The 22,807-nt window shown below is 40.6% G+C and overlaps 1 protein-coding gene across 50 annotated transcripts in view; it reads left to right on the forward strand.

Annotated features, from left to right (window-relative positions):
* PBRM1 (polybromo 1) overlaps positions 1–22,807 on the forward strand; it is a 128,294-nt gene that overhangs the window by 11,209 nt on the left and 94,278 nt on the right. For all 50 annotated transcript variants that reach the window (XM_082701028.1, XM_082701052.1, XM_082701067.1 and 47 more), the window contains 4 exons: positions 4,858–5,005; positions 11,552–11,695; positions 15,047–15,163; positions 20,534–20,602. In XM_082701028.1, coding sequence (XP_082557154.1) covers positions 4,858–5,005; positions 11,552–11,695; positions 15,047–15,163; positions 20,534–20,602 — 478 coding nt within the window. The remainder of the gene's footprint in view (positions 1–4,857; positions 5,006–11,551; positions 11,696–15,046; positions 15,164–20,533; positions 20,603–22,807) is intronic.

The raw sequence follows: 22,807 nt of genomic DNA on the forward strand, positions 1-22,807 counted from the left end.
CCTTAAGTCTGTGGTAATTTGTGACAGCAGCTTTAGGAAACGAGTACAATGAGTTAACTAAAGATCTAGATCCATTCGTGATTGTTGATGCCACAGTGGATAAAGGTGGAGCTCAAGTCAGACTTTTCACCCCACAGAGCAGAGCCATTAAGAATGCAGTATCAGCATCTTGAATTAAAGGATGTGAATTAGTCATGGCCAGAAAAGAAAGGTTCTTTTTAAAATGAGGTAACTGTCTCCAGATTTCAGTTGGTTTATCATAACGGTCTTTTAAAAGTTGTCCTTTAATTAGCATATGATAATAAAATATTTATTGTTTACCACATGCTAGACACAATGTCAAGCACTTCCTTATACTGTTTAAACCTGAGAAGTATTAATGTATTATTATTGTGGTTTATCGATTAGAACTTTTACACAAGTTCTCAGAACTACTAAAGGATAACCAAGATGTATACTCAAGGCTTTCTGATTATAGAACCTGTGCTCTTAACCAGTATGCTGTAGAGAGGAGCAGCAGCATACTGGACTACACAAACTCCTCGTAGAAAAGTACTGCCCTCTGCTGCCTGTTTCCCACCAGCAGGTTTTGGGGAGCTAGTGCACTGTCTTCTAGCCTCCAAACTGCGATACCCTGTGAGCACTGCTTGCCCTCCCCCAGTGCCGTGCCTGAGGGCACCTGTACTCCTCTGTGGAAAGTGTATGTTTTCTTAAGAGTTTGTGGGAAGCCATAATTCTCAGAGGTACACAACTGTGAATCTTTGAGCATTTGAGACTTTGTTTTGATTAGTCTATTAAGCTACTTATGCTAAGACATCCAAATTAACAGTGGTTGAAAAAAGAAAAATTGTTCTCAAATAAAACTTTTGTTCTTTAAAGTCGTCAGGGCCTGGGTACCGTCTCTTTCCTCTGCTGTCCTTGGGGTGTCACTCCTGTCTACATGGTCTGAGATGGCTCACCACCATAGCTGTCTTCCAGCCCCTGGGTGAAGAAGGCATGTTAAGGATATGACCTGGATATGGTACACTTCAGCTCTTGTATTGGCCAGGACTTAGCTGCAGCAAGGCTGAGAAGATGCTCATTAGTAGTCACATAGCAGCTCAGAATGCTGCCATCCTGGGGATAAAGGAAAATGTGTTTGGGGGTAGCCAGCAGGTTCTGCATATCAGGCCCAGTATTTCTCGCTTACCTGGTTCTAAGTATCAGTTGTGATTTGGCTGTTCAGCGGCCATATCATGGCAGGGTGCCCTCGCCTTTTGTTGAAGGAGAAAAGCTGTTCTTCAGGCAAGAACGTGTACCTGCACAATTCTGTTTGTGTATACGTAGGCGTGGAGGTCGGGAAGAATACTAATAGTGCTTTTATCTCTGGATGCGGCAGGGACAACTTTTATTATCTTATGCTCTTTTTGCATGTTGATTTAGGTGGGAAAAATTAGTAGAACTCTTTTACTTTGAAAAGCAGAGGCCCTTGTGTCGACCTTATCATGTAGAGTGGAATGTTGGGATTCTGATCTCCCTTTTGTTGTTGTGGTAGGTCTGAAAATGTTTGCAAGGAGCCCTCTCACAGAGCTTCTGGGAGAGAATGTTCTTCTGAGGGTCATGTCCTCATTGGGTTCTCAGTTGTCTACAGATAATCCCCCAAGCCTGAGAGGCTGCTGAGGTCCAGCCTCAGCAAGGAGCAGAGTGGACTATGGCCCATCGGGCCCAGGTGGAGAGAGCCACGTGGACATCAGGTTAACAAAGCCCTAAAGCTCACCCTGAGAAGGTCCCTTGGCACCACTGACAACAGCAGCATTAGGCCTGGATGGTCCTTTGTTATTACTCACCAAGACCTTTATGTTCCTGTACTTTCTCCAAATAGCAGAATGAGTACTCCTTTTACTCCTCATACTTAATTTCATAGTTCACTAAAATCATAAATAATTGATAAGAGCTTTTTAAAAAAAACTCAATCTATTTTTCCTTTTCTTTTCCCTTCCTAAAGAATTTAATCCAAAAGCATTAGGTGAGACTGAGCAAACTTGGCATCTGTTGGGAAGACAGGTGGTGCGGTGTGGTGGGGAGGGTTGTGGGTAGTAACAATATCACACATCACGGATTGTCAGAACCTGGGCGTGGTAAACGGGGTTTATGCTGAAGGACTTCCTGGCACAGCATGCTGAGGCCTAAGCGGAGGGAGGATGATGTAGTGGTGGCAGTGGTCTGTCATGGGTCAGTGGTCCGCATGGGGTGTGGCCTAGCCCAGGGCAAGGGGTCATAGCCTTAGTGAGGAGAGGAGAAGCATTATGGGGTGGAGGTAGATAGCAGCAAGAGGAGATGGGTTATACACAGAAGGCCAATCATGTATGTAAATACATTGTCAGTAATAGGACTCGGGCTTCTCATTATCTGAGAAAGGGAGTACAAGCAGAAAAAGGAAAGTAGATCAAACTCTGTGGTGTAGGATTGGAATTAGAAATGTTGGTGTGAATTCATGTTTCCCAGCATATTTAGATACTAGAAATGTAGATATAAATGAGTATGTCTGTCCCTAGCTTTGTCCATTTAGACGGCCTGAGAGCAGTAACACACCAGTATATGTGAGCACATCCAGCACCTCAGACTTCATTTTTAAATACCATTTATCATTGCAAGGAACTAGAGTTCTTTGGGGAAATCACTGATTTTAAGGGCAAGGAAAGTATAAGATGAACCTTACCATCTTAGGCTGCCAAAAAGTAAGCAACTGTTCAGAGGGTGATGGGAGCATGTCAGAAGCATGTAGAGAATACAAACCATCTTGTGAGGACGCCTCCTGGCCCATCTTTGAGCACTTGGAGCATCAGAATAATTAATGTCATGGGTTTTAATGACTTCCAAGTAGGAATCTGGGGATCCATATTGATTTAAATAAATGAGCAAATTGATTAGGAATGGGCTCATAGTCTGGAGGTAACACTCCATAAAGTACAGGGAGAAAAACAATAACTTGGTCAGTTGAGAAGCTTGGCAGACACCACTGTAATCAGCGATCAGCATGAGCCTCGCCCAAAATACTGGGACAAGTTGAAATCGTGTGCCACCTGATAGGAGACAGTATGATGAGCACAGCATCATTTCTGTCACAGTCCTGCTGAAGCGCATCCTGCGTTCATTCGTCAGGAAAATAGACAAACTTAAATTGAGGGACACCCTATAAAACAACTGGCCCATAGTTACTTGAAAGTATCAAGACCCTAAAAGTTGAGGAAAGACTGAGGACCTGTTTCAGAACAAAAGAAACTAAAGAGATATAACTAAGTGCAGCACACGATTCTGGGCTTGATCCTTTGGCTATAAAGGACACTTTGAGAACAGTTACAGAACTTTTGGAACAGTTACCAGTTTCCTGATTTTGGTGGTTGAGCTGTGATCCTCGTTTATAGGAAATACTTAATTATTCAGGGGCAATAGGACCTCATGTCAGCAGCTGACCTTCAAATGGTTCAGAAAACACGCTTTATCTCTTTCTTGCAGATTCTGTGTCAGAATAACAAAGGTTTTAAAAATTAACTATATCCTACATATATGGCTATAACATGTCAGCCAAGGTCCCAAGAGAGCTTAAAGCCTTAATGACATGACATTCTTTGTATGTAATAATTTATTTCTTATACCTCTGGAATGGAGTTAACTACCTACCCCTGAGGGAGAATTGAGAGAAATAGTTACTGAAATAATTTTTCAGGAGGTTTACTTGTCTCATGAAATTCCATTTGAAAAAAGCCCCAGGTGGTAATGGGCATTAAGGAGAACAAGTGACGTAATGAGCACTGGATGTTACATACAACTGATGAATCACTGAGCTCCACCTACCTCTGAAACTAAAAATATACTATGTGTTAATTAATTGAATTTAAATAAAAATTTTTTATAAGAAAAAAACAGATTAATAATAATAAACATCCATGAACCCAAAACCCAACTTAAATTATCACTTATGGGGCACCTGGGTGGCTCAGTTGGTTAGATGACTGCCTTCAGCTCAGGTCGTGATTCTGGAGTCCTGGGATCAAGTCCCACATCAGGCTCCCTACTCAGGAGCGAGTCTGTTTCTCCCTCTGACCTTCTCCCCTCTCATGCTCTCTCTCTCTCATTCTCTCTCTCACATAAATAAAGTAAAAAAGTAAAATCCTTTAAAAAAAAAAAGAAAGAAATTCTCATTTATAACCACCTTTAAAGTTTCTTGTGTGACCCTAATTATCCCTCCCCTCAAGAGATAATCAATGTCCTGATTTTTTTATTTATCATACCTATGTGTTAGGGTTTTTGTTTTGTTTTTTTAATAGTTTGGTCATGTTTATGCCTTATCCCTTATACCCTCTTATCTTTGGTAAGCTCCTTGTGCCAATGACCTTATCTTTCTCCTCTATAAGTTTAATAATTGATATTAGAGCAGTATATATAATAGACACTTGATAGTACTTGGCAGAAAAAGTTGTGTGGTCACTAAGTGAAGAGACAATCCATTTTGTAAGTTTGTAGAGAGCTTTGAAATGTGAATCTCTTTTCAGCCACTGTTGAACTCTACAAAAGGTAAGTTATTTTCATTTGCAGAAGATACTGGGTGACATTGTTTTAGTTCTGGTGCCCTAAATCTTAAATATTTAGCATATAAATATCCATCACAGATGTTATGTTAGGTTTTCATGTTGCTAATATATACTTAGAAAAGAGCTTGCAGATGCACCTGGCTTTTGTTGCTCTCTTTTAGTTCTAATAATGGGAATAAGTCTAGTATGTTCTGTACCTTGGAATGTTGGGCATGACCACAAGTAGTCTTGAAATATAACTTTATATGGGCTTTGGACTAATACCCTTTTAAAAAAATTACAACAGAAATCAACCAGACTATTATGAAGTGGTTTCACAGCCCATTGATTTGATGAAAATCCAACAAAAGCTAAAAATGGAAGAGTATGATGATGTTAATCTGCTGACGGCTGACTTCCAGCTGCTTTTTAACAATGCAAAGGCCTATTACAAGGTAAGAAAGCATCCCGTTTGGACAGTATCCAGTTTGATAATAGTTAGGCTGTTCACTGTTTATTATTCTAGGAGGTAAGTAGTGTTTTCTCATTTGGTGGTTTGAGTTTGTTTCTTTAAGAAAGAGACTGAAAGGGACGTCTGGGTGGCTCAGTGGGTTGAGCCTCTGCCTTTAGCTCAGGTCATGATCTCAGGGTCCTGTGATCGAGCTCCGCGTTGGGCTCTGTGCTCGGCAGGGAACTGCTTCCTCCCCTCTCTCTGCCTACTTGTGATCTCTGTCAAATAAATGAATAAAAATCTTAAAAAAAAAAAAAAAAGAAAAAGAAAGAAACTGAAGGCTCATATAGCGTGATGCCATTTTTACTTCTTTTGTGTCTGTTCAAATCTTTTGCCCATTTTTCTCTTGAGTTGTTTGTCATTTTCATATCTATCTCAGAAGTTTGTTTTCTTTTTTAAGATTTTATTTATTTATTTGACAGACAAAGATCACAAGTAGGCAGAGAGGCAGACAGAGAGAGAGGAGGAAGCAGGCTCCCTGCTGAGCAGAGAGCCCAATGTGGGGCTCAGTCCCAGGACCCTGAGATCATGACCTGAGCCGAAGGCAGAGGCTTTAACCCACTGAGCCACCCAGGTGTCCCTAGAAGTTTTTTTTATATATTCTAGATACTAATCCTCTCTGGTTCTATTGGTTAAATGTATCTTCTCCCGCTATGAGGCTTTCATTCTTCGTGATGTCTTGATGAATAAAAGATTATTTTAATATAATCAAAATCATTGCTTTTTAACTTTGTGGTTTGTCATTTGTGTCTTGTTGCAGAAATCCCTTTTATCCGAAGATTATAAGACACTCTTATATTTTCTTCTAAAAGTTTAATAGTTTTGTTTTTCATATACAAGCCTTTAAGGCAGCTCAGATTGGTTTTTACATCTTCTGTGAGGTAGGGTTCTGTTTTGTTTCCTAACAGGAATAAGCAGCACCTTGAAGTGGCCATCCTCTCCACATTTGTCTGCACCATCAGTGCTCCCACCATTTTCATGTACTCACGGGAGGTCCCTTTTTGGCCCTTTAGTTTTGGCAAGTTTATCTGTTACTCGACTATTTTATTCTTGCCTTAGTTATTATGGCTTTATAATTTTTTATCAGGTAAGGAATGTACTGGTTATTGATCATTCTCGGCCCTTTTCTTATCTATTTATATGTTAAGCATAAAAAAATTGGAGGTTTTATTGGAATTGCGTGGATTCTGTGGATCAGTCATATTTTGGAGAATTAACATTATGGTGCTATCGATTATTCCAGTCTCTAAATTTGATGTGTCATCATTTATGTAAGGCTTCTTTAAATTATTTCAGCAAAGTTTTAGAATTTTTTTGTTAAGATTCTGCAGTGTCATTAGATTTGTTCTTAATATTGTGTAATATGTATATGTATTTTTTTCTTTAATTGAGAATAAATTCACAGTCTTTATTTATTTATTTGGCAAATGCTAGTTTTTAAAATTTTCAGGTAGCCAGCATATAGTACATCATAAGTTTTTGATAATAGTGTTCAGCGATTCATTAGTTGCATACAACGCTCAGTACTCATCACAACACATGCCCTCCTTAGTACCCATCATCTTGTTACCCCATCCCTCTACCCGCTTCCCTTCTGTCACGTAGTCTTTTAAAGCATAGAATTCAGGGGTGCTTGGGTGGCTTAGTTGGTTAAGCGTCCAATTCTTGACATCATCTCCGGGTCTTGATGTCAGGGTTGTGAATTCAAGCCTGCATTGGGCTCCACACTGGGCATGGAACCTACTTTAAAATTAATTAATTTACTTATTTATTAGAAAGTATAGAATTCAGCGGGTTTTGGCATATTCACAAAGTTGTGCAGCCATCACTAATACATAATACCTAACTCCAGAATATTTTCATTTCCTCAAAAAAGAAAACCATACCCATTAACAAGTGCTCTCCATTTCACCTCCTCCCTGCCTCTGACAACCACCTTTTCTTTCCTTGTGGATTTGTTCTTCAGCACATTGCATATAATGGAATCAAATACTATCCGGCCTTAGGTGACTGGCTCCTTTCACTGTGCATGTCTTTGAGGTTCATCCATTTTGTAACAAAGAAGTAGTTCATTCCTTTCTATGACTGGATAATGTGCTATTATATGGCTGTACCACACTTCCTTCATCCGTTTCCCAGCTGATGGGCATTTGGGTTGTTTCTCTTTTTTAGCTATCATGAATAAAGGTGCTGTCAATTCTGTCACTAGAGTAAGGGTGGCTGGGCATTGGATACAAGATTCTGCATGTGTTCATCACACCTAGCTTGTTAATTATGTTGTTAAAATCATTTATATCCTTACTGATTTATCTGTACAAACTATTTACCAAATGAGGTGTTTTAAAATCTCTTACTCTGGGTGCGCCTGGGTGGCTCAGTGGGTTAAGCCTCTTGCCTTCTGCTCGGGTCATGATCCCAGGACCCAGGACTCTCTACTCAGCCGGGAGCCTGCTTCCTTCTCTTTCTGCCTGCCTCTCTGCCTACTTGTGATCTCTGTCTGCCAAATAAATAAATAAAATCTTAAAAAAATAAAATAAAATCTCTCGCTCTGATGATGAATTTGTCTGTTTCTCCTTATAACTCTGTTGATCTTTGCTTTATGTATTTTAAAACTCCCAACTGGGAGCATACAAGTTTACAATTGTCGTATTGACCTAGTAAATTGTACTTTTTTTGCATTATGTAGTGTCATCAGTAATGTCTTTTGTTTGAAGTCTGTTTTCTCGGATATTAATATAGTTCTAACAGATTTTATTTTTGTGTTTACCTAATTTATTTTTCTTCCATTCTTTTCCTTCACCTTTTGGTGCCAGTGCATCTCTTGTAAATAGTGTATGCCTGAATTTCTATTAATACGGGTGTTAATCTTTTTAATTGGAATTTCATCTATTTACAGTTTCAGTAATGACGTTATGTTTGGATGTATTCCTGTCATTTACATTTCTACTTTCTCTTTATCTCTTCTTGTAATATTTTTTCTTGTTTTTCCTTCTGCCTTCTTTTTGTTTCATTTTGCTATTCCCTCTTACTTTCTCTTTTCTATGGGCGTTGTAAAATCTGTTGATAATCTTTTAGATCTTATTTAGGAAGCTTTAATGTATATAATTAATTTACCAAAGTCAAAAGCTGATAATCAGCATCTTAAACCTCCTTTTAAACAACACAAAAAAGACCTTAGAATAATTCAACTCTGATCTATTTATGCTACTGATATTTTGTATTTTAGTTCTTTTGTGGCAGATTTTTTAAAAAAGGATTTTATTTTGGGGTGCCTGGGTGGTACAGTTGGTTGAGCATCCGGCTCTTGATTTTGGCTTGGGTTATGATCTCAGGGTCCTGGGATCAAGCCCCACATGAGCTCTGTACTCAGTGGGGAATCTGTTTGAGGATTCTCTTTCTCCTTCTCCCTCTGCTCCTTCCCCTGCTTGCATTCTCTCTCTCCCTCTTTCTCTCTTAAATAAATGAACCTTTTTTTTAAAAAAAGGATTTTATTTTTAAGTAATCTTTGCACCCAACATGGGACTGGAACTCACAACCCTGAGGTGAAGAGTCATACACTCCACTGACTGAGACAGCAAGGCACCCCTTTTGTGGCAGATTTTTAATCTACTCTTTATTCTTTTTTTTTTTTTTACTTTATTTATTTATTTGACAGAGAGACAGGGAGAGCAGGAACACAAGCAGGGGGAGTGGGAGAGGGAAAACAGGCTTCCCACTGAGCAGGGAGCCCAGTGCAGGGCTCAATCCTAGGACTCCAGGATCATGACCGGAGCTGAAGGCAGATGCTTAACTGACCAAGCCACTCAGACGCCCCAGTTGATTTATTTATTTTAAGTAATCTTTATACTCAACCTGGGGCTCGAATTCATAGCCCCTGAGATCAGAAGTCTCATATCCTTCTGACTGAGCTAGCCAGTTGTCCCTATTCTTTATTCTTTTATTGCCATCAAGGAGTCTTCTGTCAATATAATTTTAGTTCCTTTAAAGGTTAGCTATCTTTTCTTTCTGGCTGTCTTTGGTTTCCTTTTGTCTCTTGTGTTCTACAGTTTCACGGTGATGTGTCTGGATATGAATATCCTTTTATTAGTATAGTCTGGGAACTGTAGGGCTTTCTGAATCTTTGGATTGATGTTTTTTAACAGCCTGGAGAAGTTTGCAGCTGTTCTGTCTTTGTATGCTGCCCCAGCCAAAGTGTCCTGCTAGAACTCGGATTGTGTGTTCTGCTAGAGCCCTCTCAAGTCTCTGTCTCTCCTAACCTTTCATAGTCCCCTTTTCAGTGCCTTTGTTGCTTATAATGTAATTTCTTTTTCTTTTTTTTTTTTTCTTGTAAAGATTATTTATTTATTTATTTATTTATTTGACAAAGAGAGAGAGGGAATATAAGCAGGGGTGTGGGAGAGGGAGAAACAGGTTTCCCGTTAGCCGGGAGCCTGATGCTCTGTCCCAGGATCCTGGAATCATGACCCAAGCTGAAGGAAGACGCTTAATGCCTGAGCCACCCAGGCGCCCCACTTTTTATGTAATTTCTTTAGTTCTTCTACTTTTCTTTGAAATCTGCTCTTAAACCACACTGTTGAGTTCTTACTTCTAATATTTGTATTTTTCATATTTTGGAAGTTTTCTGTTCAGGGTTTCCTGCAATTTGCTTCTATTTTTCAATCCCATCGTTTCTTTAAAAATGTTCAACATACTCATTTTTCATACTATGGCATAATTCCCAAATCTGAAATACTTGCATGTCTGATTTTGTGGTTATTTCTGCTGGCTTTTTTGTGTGGTTTCATTCTTTTGTGTTTCATGAAATTTAACCTTGAGCTCACATTTCTTGGAACTTGATCTCTAGAGATTGTTTGAGGCTTAGCTTGAAATGGGGTTCATTCAGGGTAGTGTGTTGCTTATCCCAGGCACCTGGCCTGTCTTTATTAGGGCTAGCGTATGATGATTTCTCGGAGGAGAATCATCCCATGCCTCTCCTCTCCCTGCAGTGTTATGGTTGGAGATAAACACAGGTTGAGCAGGGTGGAGGATGAAGTGGGTAGTGTTGTTCCCAGGCATCACAGAAACTGAATTGTTTTTAAATTCCTGCTTAGGCTGCAAGTGTGGTGTTTGGAGTCCCAGCTTCTGGTGGGCTCTGACCTTTATCTCCTCTCCCTGCAGCTTCAGAGAGCTTTGAAAACTAAAGCTTTAGGTTTATCTTACCTTACAGAAGCCCTCAAGTGGACATCCACTTCCGTGTTCTGCTCGGTCATCTGGGTTCCTGCTTTTACTCTATTCTTGCTCTTTTGAGGATTGCTTTCTCCTTATTGGCAGCACCTGGATGGATTTGAAAGTTTAGTTTTACTTATTTATTGTTTATTTTTTAAAAAAATTTATTTATTTATTTGTCAGAGAGAACACAGGCAGGGGGAGTGGGAGAGAGAGAAGCAGGCTTCCTGCTGTACAGGGAGCCTGATGTGGGGCTCGATCCCAGGACTCTGGGACCTGAGCTGCAGGCAGACACTTGACGACTGAGCCACCCAGACACCCCACTGTTTATTTTAACATTGCTTCCAGCATTGCTTTTACTGGAAAGTTTCAGTTAGAGTTTATCCCTATTATACTTTAAGAAAAGAAGTCTTTAACTAAAGTAGTAAATAGCTTAGAAATAGAAGTGATAGTAGAACAATTGTTAGCTTCTACCCTTTACACTTACAGCCCGTAAACTGGGGCTTACCTTTTATTAAAGCTTTTTTTTTTTTTTTATTAATTTGACAGAGAGAAATCACAAGTGGACGGAGAGGCAGCCAGAGAGAGAGAGATAGGGAAGCAGGCGCCCTGCTGAGCAGAGAGCCTGATGCGGGACTCGATCCCAGGACCCTGAGATCATGACCTGAGCCCAAGGCAGCGGCTTAACCCACTGAGCCACCCAGGCGCCCCGGGGCTTACCTTTTAAATTGCGTATGTTCATGTATGAGTAATTAGGGTTAAAATTTTTTTTAAGATTTTATTTATTTACTTGTCAGAGAGAGAACACAAACAGGGGGAGCAACAGGTAGAGGGAGAAGCTGGCTCACCACTGAAAAAGGAGCCTAGTGGGGTACTTGATCTCAGGACCCTGGGATCATGACCTGAGCCAAAGGCAGACACGTAACTGACTGAGCCACCCAGGCATCTCTGTTAGTGTTAATTTAACAAATCATTTATCTTTTGCCTCAGATCTTAATGTAATGAGATAATAGGTCATAAATAAATAAAATAATATGATTTCAGAATGCCTTTAAAACATATGCTTTGTTTCTCAGAAGAGGAATTGGGACTCATGTATCTTTTAATCATAAAGATTTCTAAATTTGTTGTAGGAGTTTCAGCATCGATGTCTTAGAATGCTAGTCTCTGCTGGAACAGAATGCTTTAAAAGTAGTTGTTGATTTACAATAAAATACTATTTATTTACTATTTATTTACAATAAAATACTAAAGTATTTTCTTTTGTCTTTGTTCATTTGTACAGCCAGATTCTCCTGAATATAAAGCTGCTTGCAAACTCTGGGATTTGTACCTTAGAACAAGAAATGAGTTTGTTCAAAAAGGAGAAGCAGATGACGAAGATGATGATGAAGATGGGCAAGACAATCAAGGCACAGTGACCGAAGGAGTAAGTGTGCAGCTGGAATGAGTAAGATGGACCTTTGTGAGAGTGGACGAGGCCCCCCTACCTGTGATTTCTTCTGTGCTGCTATGGGCAACTGGGTTTCCTGTGGTGTGGTGTTGGTAACTAGGAGGGTAAGGGGGCATATGACCAGAGATCCCCACTCCGATTATAAGAGATCCTAGGACATCCTGGACATTGAGTGCCATGAGTGGTTGTTTTCATGCGTTGCTCTTACATTAATGCATATTTCCTATTCAGTTTTAAGGAGAACCTTCATATTATCAAGGACTGTTCCAGTTTTGCTGGATTGAGACAGAACAGTAGGCAGTATTGTGATTAAATGTTGGAGAGTCATTGGAATCACCTTAGAAATATTTTTTGTAGCTTGTACTGCTGCTGTTCCCAGAACATGCCAGATGTGCTCTTGCCCCTAGGATTTTGCAGTTGCTCTTCTGCTTGGAACATACGCTTCCTTTGGCTCTTTCTGTGACTGGCTCTTTTTCATGATTCTAACATCACTTAAAATTAAGACAGCTAGGAGAGGACTTTCCTGATGACCTGTCTAAATTGTTTGCCCTGTACCCGTCTTTTCCCATCATCACATCACTCTGTTCTGTGGTCCTCAGTTTTTTGTTACTATATGTTAAATAACTTGTTTATCTGTTTGCATGTTTACTTTCTTTCTTCTTCCAAAGAGAATGATAGCTGCACAGAAAATACCACCTTATTCACCTGTTGCTGGCATCTAGACTGTGAGGGGTGTGTAGGTACTGGTAAACACTTGATGAACGAGCACATGTTTAATTAGAGGAAGAAGGATAATAAAAGTAAGGACATTGCTCTTCTGTAGCTAAATAGTGAGACACCTAAAGATGAGCGTTCCCCTTTCTTCCCTAAGTAAACCTCAATAGGCCTTCTCCTGAAACTTCAACACAGAGAAAAGAAATGCTAGGTGAATTTCTCAAAAATTTAAATACTTCGGGGCATCTGGGTGCTCATTCGGTTAAGCATCCGGCTCAGGTCATGATAATGGAGCTCCACATTGGGCTCTCTGCTCAGCACGGAGTCCACTTAAGATTTCCCCTCTCCCTATGCCTCTCTGCCACACACACACCCACATGCTCTCAGTTTCTCTCTTTCTATTAAAAAAAGAAAGTAACTACTTCTTGGACTCTCAAAATGTAGCTCTTGGGTACCTTGTCACTTCTTTCTGGCAGTTAAATGATTAGAATTAGGTAGAAGGCAATTAACTAGGGATTCCCTGGAATTTTACTCTCCGGTATTAATATAGGAACAGCGATTTACCCCATGCTTTCTTGGGCAGAGGGCTCAGTCGTCTTATAGGCCTCCAAGGTTCTAGTCAAAAAATGAAACCACCTGCATTTAGGACTTGCCTGTGTTTTTTTGGTAAGAAATTGGGAGGATCTGGGCGCCTGGGTGGCTCAGTGGGTTAAGGCGCTGCCTTCGGCTCAGGTCATGATCTCGGGGTCCTAGGATCGAGTCCCGTGTCGGGCTCTCTGCTCAGCAGGGAGCCTGCTTCTCTCTTTCTCTGCCTGCCTCTCTGTCTACTTGTGATCTCTCTGTCAAATAAATAAATAAATCTTTAAAAAAAAAAAAAAAAAAAGAAATTGGGAGGATCTTGCACATTCATGTTTATACCTCCCAGGCTTCTTCTTGGCCCTAAGTTCTTGTGAATGGGGAGGGTATTTTCAAGCTTCTCTCTCTTTTTTTTTTAAGATTTTATTTATTTATTTGACAGAGAGAGAGCACAAGTAGGCAGAGAGGCAGGCAGAGAGAGAGAGGAAGCTAAGCACAGAGCCCAATGCGGGGCTTGAGCCCAGGACCCCAAGATCACAACCCCAGCCAAAGGCAGAGGCTTTAACCCCCTGAGCCACCCAGGCACCCCGCTTCTCATTTTTAAATTCAAAATGATTTCCTTAGAGCCTTCCCAGTTGTGGAAATAGGTTTTATGAGTGCATTCGCACACTGTAGCACATGTTGCATGTCATCTGCAACACGTGTTTCCGGAGGAGCTGTTTGGGTTGGGAGGAAAGGAATTTTGGCTGCAGAATATAACTCCGCTCTTTTTGAAACTAACTCTGTGGTACTGTGTTTTAGCCAGGAAGTAAATGACTTAAGCATGGGTATTTTTAGTCTGTTTTGTTGGTTCTCTAAGCTTATGTAGTTGGAAACTCTCAGAGAATCACGTTTTATTTGTTAAATATTTGTTATGTGTTTGTTATTGCCAGGCACTGTGCTCGGCTCAAGAGATGTTAATGTTCTCTCTGTGGAGTTAATGTTGGACCTTAAAATTGAGACTGTACTAAATACAAAAGACCTGTTAGATGAGGACACAAAGACCAATGCTTTTGTGGTTTAAGCCAGAAATACCATTACCCTTTCTTTTGTATGCACAGAACATGGTTCTATAACTCTTTTGTTTAAGATTTATTTATTTATTTTAGGGAGAGAGTGAACGTGTCAGGGAGGAGCAGAGGGAGAGAATCTCAAGCAGACTCCCTGCTGACTGCAGAGTCCTACATGGGGTTTAATCTCTCAACCCCAGGATCATGACCAGAATCAAAAGAGTCGGGTGTTTAAACAGTTGAGCCACCTGGCACACCCATTTTCTGTAACTCTTGATGCAAACATGCCATTGCTCACTGTAAAAACCAGCTTCAGACTCAGATCTTGCCTGGCCAAGTACTGTTTGGGGCATATACTTTCCCATGTGGAAACAGTAAATAAGGTAGGAGTAAGTCAGCCAGTCTACAGGGCAGAAGTAATGTGCATTATTTGATATGATCTTTATTTGCTTTTGAGATAGCTAGAATTCTGTCATTACATCTGATAGAGCCACCCCATGGGTAGAAGTATATATTTGCAGCTTTACATGCATCCTTGTTCTACCAGAATATTCAGACTTCAGTAGTTAGGAAGAGCAGATGTAGAGAGTCAGGTATCTTGGGATATGTTTTCCCTGTCTCAGTTGCTCAGAGCCTAAGAAGGTTTGCATTTCCATCATTTCATACATATGGCACTTGAATTTCACTGTTACAGTGTTTACTGTGGAATAGACTTCAGTAAAAGGACCTGATCCAAGGAATTTAGTTGCTGAGGTAACATAAGGAGCCTCCTTAGTTTCATGTATGCCATTCCAGGGGTGCAAGCCCCATGTCCGCATCAGAGCGTTTCTGTGGTATTATTGAATAATACTAAATAAGTGAACAGTACTAAATAAGTACTGTTTATAATTGCTTTTTGAATTAATTTTAACATTTTAGCATTGATGTTTGGATTTCTCTCACAGTCATTCTCTCTCTTCTCTCCTTCCTGCTAACCTCCTCCTCCCAGTCTTCTCCAAGTTACTTGAAGGAGATCCTGGAGCAGCTTCTTGAAGCCATAGTTGTAGCCACAAATCCATCAGGACGTCTCATCAGTGAACTTTTTCAGAAACTGCCTTCTAAAGTGGTAAGTGATGCAATTAAAAACAGGGGAGTTAAAGTGTGTTTTTGTTTCATATGGTTTTCATTTTTCAGTACTTCAGAAAATTTATTCTTAGTAAATAAAGGCATTTGGAGGCTGCCAAGTGACCCTCCTTGAGGCCACAGCAGCAAGCACATAGGACATGTTCTACCATTTTATCTTGCCTGAAGGTTGTGAATTTAAAACAAAATTGTTTTTGATTGGTTATTCTTACTGTTTGGTTTTTGTTTTTTATTGTAAAATATATATATAAGATTTACCATTTAACCATTGTAAGTGTATGGTTCAGTGAGGTAAGTATATTTGTATTGTATGTCTGTTTGCTTAATTAAAACTCTGTATCCATTAAACAATAACTCCCCATAAAATAAAGTAAAAAAATAAAATACAAACAAAAAACCCAATAACTCCCCATTCCCTCTCAGCCCCAGCTTCTGGCAACTACCGTTCTGTGTTCTCTATGAATTTGACTGCTCTAAGTACCTGATCATAAGAGAACTCATACAATATCCTTTTGTATCTGGCTTATCTCATTTAGCATCATTTATTCAGGGTTCATCCAGGTTGGAGCATGTGTCAGAATTTCCTTCCTTTTTAAAACTAAGTAAATACTCCCATTTGTGCATATACCACATTTTATTTGTCCATTTATCTGCCCATGGACATTTGGTTGTTTCCAATCTTGGTGACTCTTAAAATAACAAAATAAGTACGTAAACTAAGCCTTTTATTTGTAAAAGAGAAGAAACATTCTCTTTGCTCAGGAGACAGAATGAGAATATAAATGAGTTCTTCCTCTTTTAGTTCTGATCTCCTGGTGATGGAGAAGAGAGAGATCTAGTAGTACTCATCTACCCCAAAGAGGAAGAGGTTTTCTAGACAAGTGAGACCCTTTGAAAATGGCAGGGCCTCTTGTGGCTTCATAACCCAAAGGCAGTGAACATCACTAAAGTCCTGTAATCCATGGAACCACAAACATTTTGATGGCCTCCGCATTCTTGTATTTCTAGACAAGGATATACTTTTAGAAGTACTTCACTGTCGCATGTAACTCCATTGTGATGATTTACTTTTTATCTACCTCCTTCCCACATCCCTGAATTTAAGAACAATTATGTCCCATTTTCTTTTGTATCCTTGCCATTTAGTTGGAATCCAGCATGCCACTGGTGTGCAAGAAATGCTTAGTGACTGATGAGCGGCATGCAGTTTTCCCCATCAGTCATCGACACGACTGGTTATTTAGAGAAGTGTCTTGACTAGTTGTAGGACAGTTACCACATTAGAAGTAAAGCAGACGGGCACCTGGCTGGCTAAGAGGGTGGAACATGCAAGTCTTGATCTTGGTGTCATGAGATCAAGCCCCATGTTGGGTGTAGACTTTACTTTAAAAAGTTAAAAAGAGGACGCCTGGGTGGCTCAGTTGGTTGGACGACTGCTTTCTGCTCAGGTCATGATCCTGGAGTCCCAGGATCGAGTCCTGCATCGGGCTCCCACCTCCACGGGGAGTCTGCTTCTCCCTCTGACCTTCTCCTCGCTCATGCTCTCTCCCACTGCCTCTTTCTCAAATAAATAAATAAAATCTTAAAAAAAAAAAAAGTTAAAAAAAAAAGTTGAAAGAAAGAAAGCATATATGACCACTGCTATTCTAAGTGTGGATCTGATTAGAAAAATACAGTGATTATATTGGTCATATGGTTTAAATTTTAAGAGAAAAGGAAAACTGTATGATGAATCCTCAAAAAATTAAATACAGATTTACCCTATGATCCAACAATTCCACTTTGGGTACATACCCAAAGGAATTGGAAGCAGGAGCTCAAAGAGATGTGTACACCCATGTTCACAGCAGTATTATTCAAAAGAGCTAAAACATGGGAGCAACCCGATGGCCCTCAGTAGATGACTAGATAAATGAAATGTGGTATATACATACAGTAGAGTATTTTTCAGCCTTTAGAAAAAGAATGAGGGGGAACCTGGGTGGCTTGCTCAGTTAAGAGTCTGCCTTTGGCTCAGGTGATGATCGCAGGGTCCTTAGATCAAGCCCTGCATTCTACTCCCTATTCAGCAGGAAACTTGCTTCTCCCTCTCCCTCTGCCCCTACCCCTGCTTATTCTCTCATTCTCTCTCTCAAATACATAAATGAAATATTTATTTCATTTAATTTAAAATAAATTAAAAAGGATGAAATTCTGACACATGCTAAAATGAACCCTGAACACATTATAGTAAGTGAAATCAGCCTGTCACAGAAGGACCAATAGTGCATGTTTCCGCTTGTAGAAGGTACTCAGAGTATTCAGATTCATAGAGAAAGTAGAATTGTGGTTTCTAGGGACTGGCAGGAAGAGAGAGGGGGCAGTTATTGTTCAGTGGGTCTGGAGATTCGGTTTGGGAGGATGAAAAGTTTAGAAGCTGGATGATGACCATGGTTGCACAATAGTGTGAAAGTACTTAATGTCACTGAAGCACACACTTACAATGACTAAACGGTGAATTTTTTGTATATTTGACCACAATTTAAAAAATATATAAGAAAGGAGTATAGTCTTTATTCAAGACCTACTCTTATTTTGCAGGAGATCATCACCAGTGGTCAAGCCACCAAGGGTGACTTGGAGCAATAAAACAATATCCTGAAGCACCTGGGTGGCTCAGTCAGTTAAGCGTCCCAACTCTTGATCTCAGATCAGGGCTTGATCTCAGAATCATGAGTTTAAGCCCCCCATTGGGCTCCATGCTGGGTGTGGAGCTTATTTTTAAAACTAACTAACAAACATGTTTAATATCCTGTTCCTTCATTCCAGGAGAGCTTTTGGGAATACTATGTAGCAAAAGTTGGTTGGAAAAAGCAGGTTCCCATTGGTCCCTCGGGATGTGACAGTTTGAAAGTCAGCAAGGACTGAGATTGGGAGGGCAGGGCAGTTTTTACCTTTCCTTTATGAGCCTTTCCCAAGCTGAATTGGCTGAAGGGGGGGATTGTGAATATGTAGACCCAACAGCTGAGATTACAGTCCACCCCAGCCAGGGTGGCCTTGCTATAATTTGTCTTCTGAAGTAGAATTGATAGAGAGGGGGCAGAAAACGGGTTTGATCCAAGCAAAGAAAAGAGTAGGGTTAAGAAAGTAAGGGTAAGCTGAGGAATGAGATGAGAGGAAGCATCCCTGAGATCATGCCTTTAGCCCAGTAACTGGGTGAAGGCTGTAGTCTCCTGCTTTTTGTTGTTGTTTGGGCTTCAAGGACTTGAACAGGTTGGGAGAACTTTGAGAGCCCACATAGGAGACCAACTTTTTTTTTTATTAACATATAATATATTATTTGCTTCAGGGTATAGGTCTGTGAATCATCAGGCTTACACAGTTCACAGCACTCACCAAAGCACATGCCCTCCCCAGTGTCCATCACCCACCCACCGTATCCCTCCCCCGCTCGCCCCCAGCAACCCTCTGTTCCCTGAGATTAAGAGTCTCTTATGGTTTGTCTCCCTCACCAGTCCCATCTTGTTTCATTTTTTTGGTTTTTTTTTTTTTTGTTTCATTTTTTTGTTTCATTTTTTCCCCATGTCCCCCTGCCCTGCCTCTCAAATTCCTCATATCAGAGAGATAGCATGATAATTGTCTTTTTCTGATTGACTTATTTCTCTCAGCATAATACTCTCTAGTACCATCCATGTAGTTGCAAATGGCAAGATTTTGGGTTTTTTTTATTTTTGGTCAGCTTCATTTGTTTCTTCCAAGGAACCAAACCTGTAGAAAAGACTTGGGGCAGTGAATACAGTGTGGGCATTGTTTTTTTGGTTTTTGTTTTGTTTGTTTGTTTGTTTTAAAGACTTTATTTATTTATTTGACAGAGATCACAAGTAGGCAGAGAGGAGGGCAGAGAAAGAGAGGAGGGAATAGGCTTCCCGCTGATCAGAGAACCTGGTGCGGGGCTTGATCCCAGGACTCTGGGATCAGAACCTGAGCCAAAAGCAGAGGCTTTAACCCACTGAGCCACCCAGGAGCCCCTGTTTTGTTTTGTTTTCAAAGATTTTATTTATTTGAAAGAGGGCACGCATTCAGAGGAGGGGCAGAGGTTGAAGGAAAATCTCAAGCTAACTCCCGCTGAGCACAGAGCCTGACACGGGGCGCCATCTCACGATCCCGAGATTGAGACCTGAACTGAACTGAGGAGTCAGATACTTAACCAGCTGAGCCATCCAGGCGTCCCTGCACTGTGGACTTTGTGAAACTCTTCAAGAACATTCCTCTAGCATACTTTACTTATTTTCTTGTGATGAGCTAATATTTGATAAGAAATCAGAGAGTGCTTATAATTTTACCTTTTGTGGGTTTTTTTTTTTTTTGAAGATTTTATTTATTTATTTATTATATAGAGAGAATGAGAGACAGAGACAGGGCATGAGCTAGGAGGAGGAGGCAGAGGCAGAGGGAGAGGGAGAAGTAAACTTCCCACTGAGCAGGAAGCCCGGGCTTGATCCCAGGACACTGGGATAATGGCCTGAACCAAAGGCAGATGCTTAGCTGACTGAGCCATCCAGGCACACCTTTTACTTTGATTCTTTAATGTGGTTTCACTTAATGTGTTTTAGTTTGAAAAAAATTAATTTGACCAAAATAAGTAGAAGCATTAAGTTAAACATGAAGCTAACAAACTTGCAACCTTATGCAGTTTAAGATCCACAAGAATTTTATATGAGGGGCGCCTGAGTGGCTCAGTTGGTTTAAGCATCCAACTCTTTTTTGGCTCAGGTCATAATCTCATGGTTGTGAGATTGAGCCCTGTGTCAGGCTACACAGTTGGCGTGGAATCAGCCTGAGATCTTTTTCCCGCTCCCTCTCCCCACCCCAACTCCTTCCTCCCAACCCCCTGTCTACTCACAGGTGCGTGTTCTCTCTCTTTAAAGTAAATAAAATATTTAAAAAAATTTTTTTCTATGAAATAGGATAATATTGTGTGATTTAAGTTGAAAAATTAAAAGAGCTTATAAGAACATTCAAAAACATTCTTCTATTTCGTTTTCAGGGATAAATATGTTAGAACCTTAAATTTTAAACTGTGTGATTCTATGAATTTAGAATTTTTTAAAACATTAAGTTATAGTGTTGGATAATGGCAGTTACCGAATACTACCTATAAACTTGTACAACGTGCTGTTGTGTATTTCATAAATCTTGTTAAAATCAAATTCTTTCTGCTTCATCTATAACAAACCAGTGCTTTACAGCTGTGTCTTTAGCCTTGCATCTGACAGAGCTGTTCATTTGATTAACAGATTGTCAGTGTCCTTCCTTGTTTCTCATTTCCTGGATACTTTCTCTTATTTATCATGCCCCGGTTTTTGTCTTCCAGCAATATCCAGACTATTATGCAATAATTAAGGAGCCTATAGATCTCAAGACCATTGCTCAGAGGATACAGGTACGAAGATAACCACATGTAACCATATGTGTTTTAGGGCAGTTCAGCCTGAGATCTTTTGTAGAGGCTTTTAGGAAACAGAAGCGATGTCTTTCTAAGGGGTTATTAACAATATAATAAACAAGTGGAGTGGTAAAACTGATTACAGGTTTGGAGGAGGTAGCATAGTGTCCCTTTTGCATAGTGTCCCTTTTGCATTTTATCTCTAGGGAGGAAAGCAGAATTTTCACTGGCGTTGTAAATCTTGCTCTTAGGACAAAAATTAAAAAGCACTGGCCATAGACGTTTTTAGTTGTGAAAGTCCCATTAGCAATAAAGCTTTGTTGTTTATTCTTATCTGCTTCCAAATAGTTTTAGGATATCTCAGAGTAAGTTACCCTCAGTATATGTTAGAGGGTAAGGTCAGTGAAAACAGAGGCCTTGTTCTCTTTGAGTGCCTTCCTCCCCGTAGCCCCAGCAGTCGCAGCAGCCAACACTCACTTGGCATTGCCAGGTGCCTGCTCTGTTCTCACTGCTTTGTATGTATTAACTGTTAATTCTGATAGCCACTCCCTGAGGTAGATACCGTTATTATTCCTGTTTTACAGATGAGAAAAACCGAAGCACCGAGCTGGTAAGTCACTGGCCCAAGTCAGCAGCTAGTAAGGAGAAGAGTTGGGATTTGAATCCAGACATTCTGACTCCCGAGTCTGTGCTCTTAACCTCTGCACTGTTACTGCCTCTCCACAGAGTAGGTGCTCAATAGATGTTTATTGAGTTGAATGAATGACGAAATTTAAAACTTGGCGATTAGAGGTTAAGGAAGGTATAGGGAGAAAGAGCTATATTTTACCAGAAATCCAGTTTTTAGAGTTGGACCGACATGGGTTGTCTTCCTAGCTCTGCTCCTTACTAGCTATATCGCTTCGGTCAGGCGACTTGCCTGCTTCCTCTGCTATATGCTGGGTGACCAGTTCGCAGACTCGGAGGGGGCAGGAGTAATGGATGAAGCATTACTCATTACAGAGCACCTATGGGATGTGGCCTTGGTTAGTGTGAGTTAGGGTTCCTCCCAGAGTAAGGAGGGTTTGGGGCTCCCAGTAGATAAAGGAAAGAGGAAAATTTAATGTGTCACATTGTCTCATTAAGAAACGAGACTGAAGGCAAGTGGTTTGCCAGGAGGGAGAAACTTCCTTGGCTTTAAAATTGTAGGAGAGCAGTGAACAGTGACAGTGTAGTAATTACTGGTACCATAATACAGTTTCACAGAATGTTAAAATACAGATTCTCTAATGTATCACCTGGTTTTTAAGGTAGATCCCTAGCTGCTATTACTAATGACTTAGTCTCCTAGAACCTAAATCCCTGGGGTTTCTAACATCTACCTTGGGGGAAGATGTTTTTGTGATACTGCAGTTCAGGTCAGATCTGTATATACACCCCAACCCCAACCCCAGCCTTCTCTCTGAGACCTCTTTCCTTATCTTGTCTGTTCTTCCTTCCACAAGCTCCATAGAAGCACCTTCTGCCATCATCCTAAGCAAGATCTTGTCCTCTTCTGTCCAAATTATTGTAGTAGTCTCTCCTGCCTCTCTGATGAAGGGCTCTCTGGTCCTTTCTGCATGTTGCTTCCTGACCCTAGCATTCTTTCTATTTTATTCTTCCTTTCTGTTCCACAGCCCAGAGCCTTGTCACTTGTTTTCTAGTGCCTCCGCTAGCAAATCACAGTTTCTTTTAACAGTACAACAGAAACCAGCTCTGAATAACTCCAGCAGAAGGGGAATCCGTGGAAAGAGTACAGATAGCTCATACAATTGTTCAGAAGGCAGGCAGGAGAACGAGCTGTAGGGAAGTAGGCAGAACTCAGGGACATCATGGCACAGCTGAGGTCATGCATAGTCTTTTTGTGGTGACATTGCCGTTCCCAGTGCCATTTGCCACTGTGGATCCTGGATGTCCACTGCTCCCCTCTGCTTTATTGCCCTTTGCGGGAGTTAGGAATGCATTTTCTCTATTCTCTTGCCCTCACTTTAGTCTCTCAAGACTCCCTCGAGCACGGATTACCTCCCCTTGCCCTGGCTGCCAGGCTGCTAGCAGTGCTGTTATCCACTTACTTGTACCCTCTGTTGTGGAAAGTAGGTTCTTCCCTACTACCTGTACTAGGACTTTTTCCAAATATGGAGGGTCCTCAGGGTGGCTGGCTGGTTCTGTCAGCGGAACATGCAA

This window comes from Mustela nivalis (genome assembly GCF_964662115.1).
Source record: "Mustela nivalis genome assembly, chromosome: 1".
Classification (NCBI taxonomy): Eukaryota; Metazoa; Chordata; class Mammalia; order Carnivora; family Mustelidae; genus Mustela; species Mustela nivalis.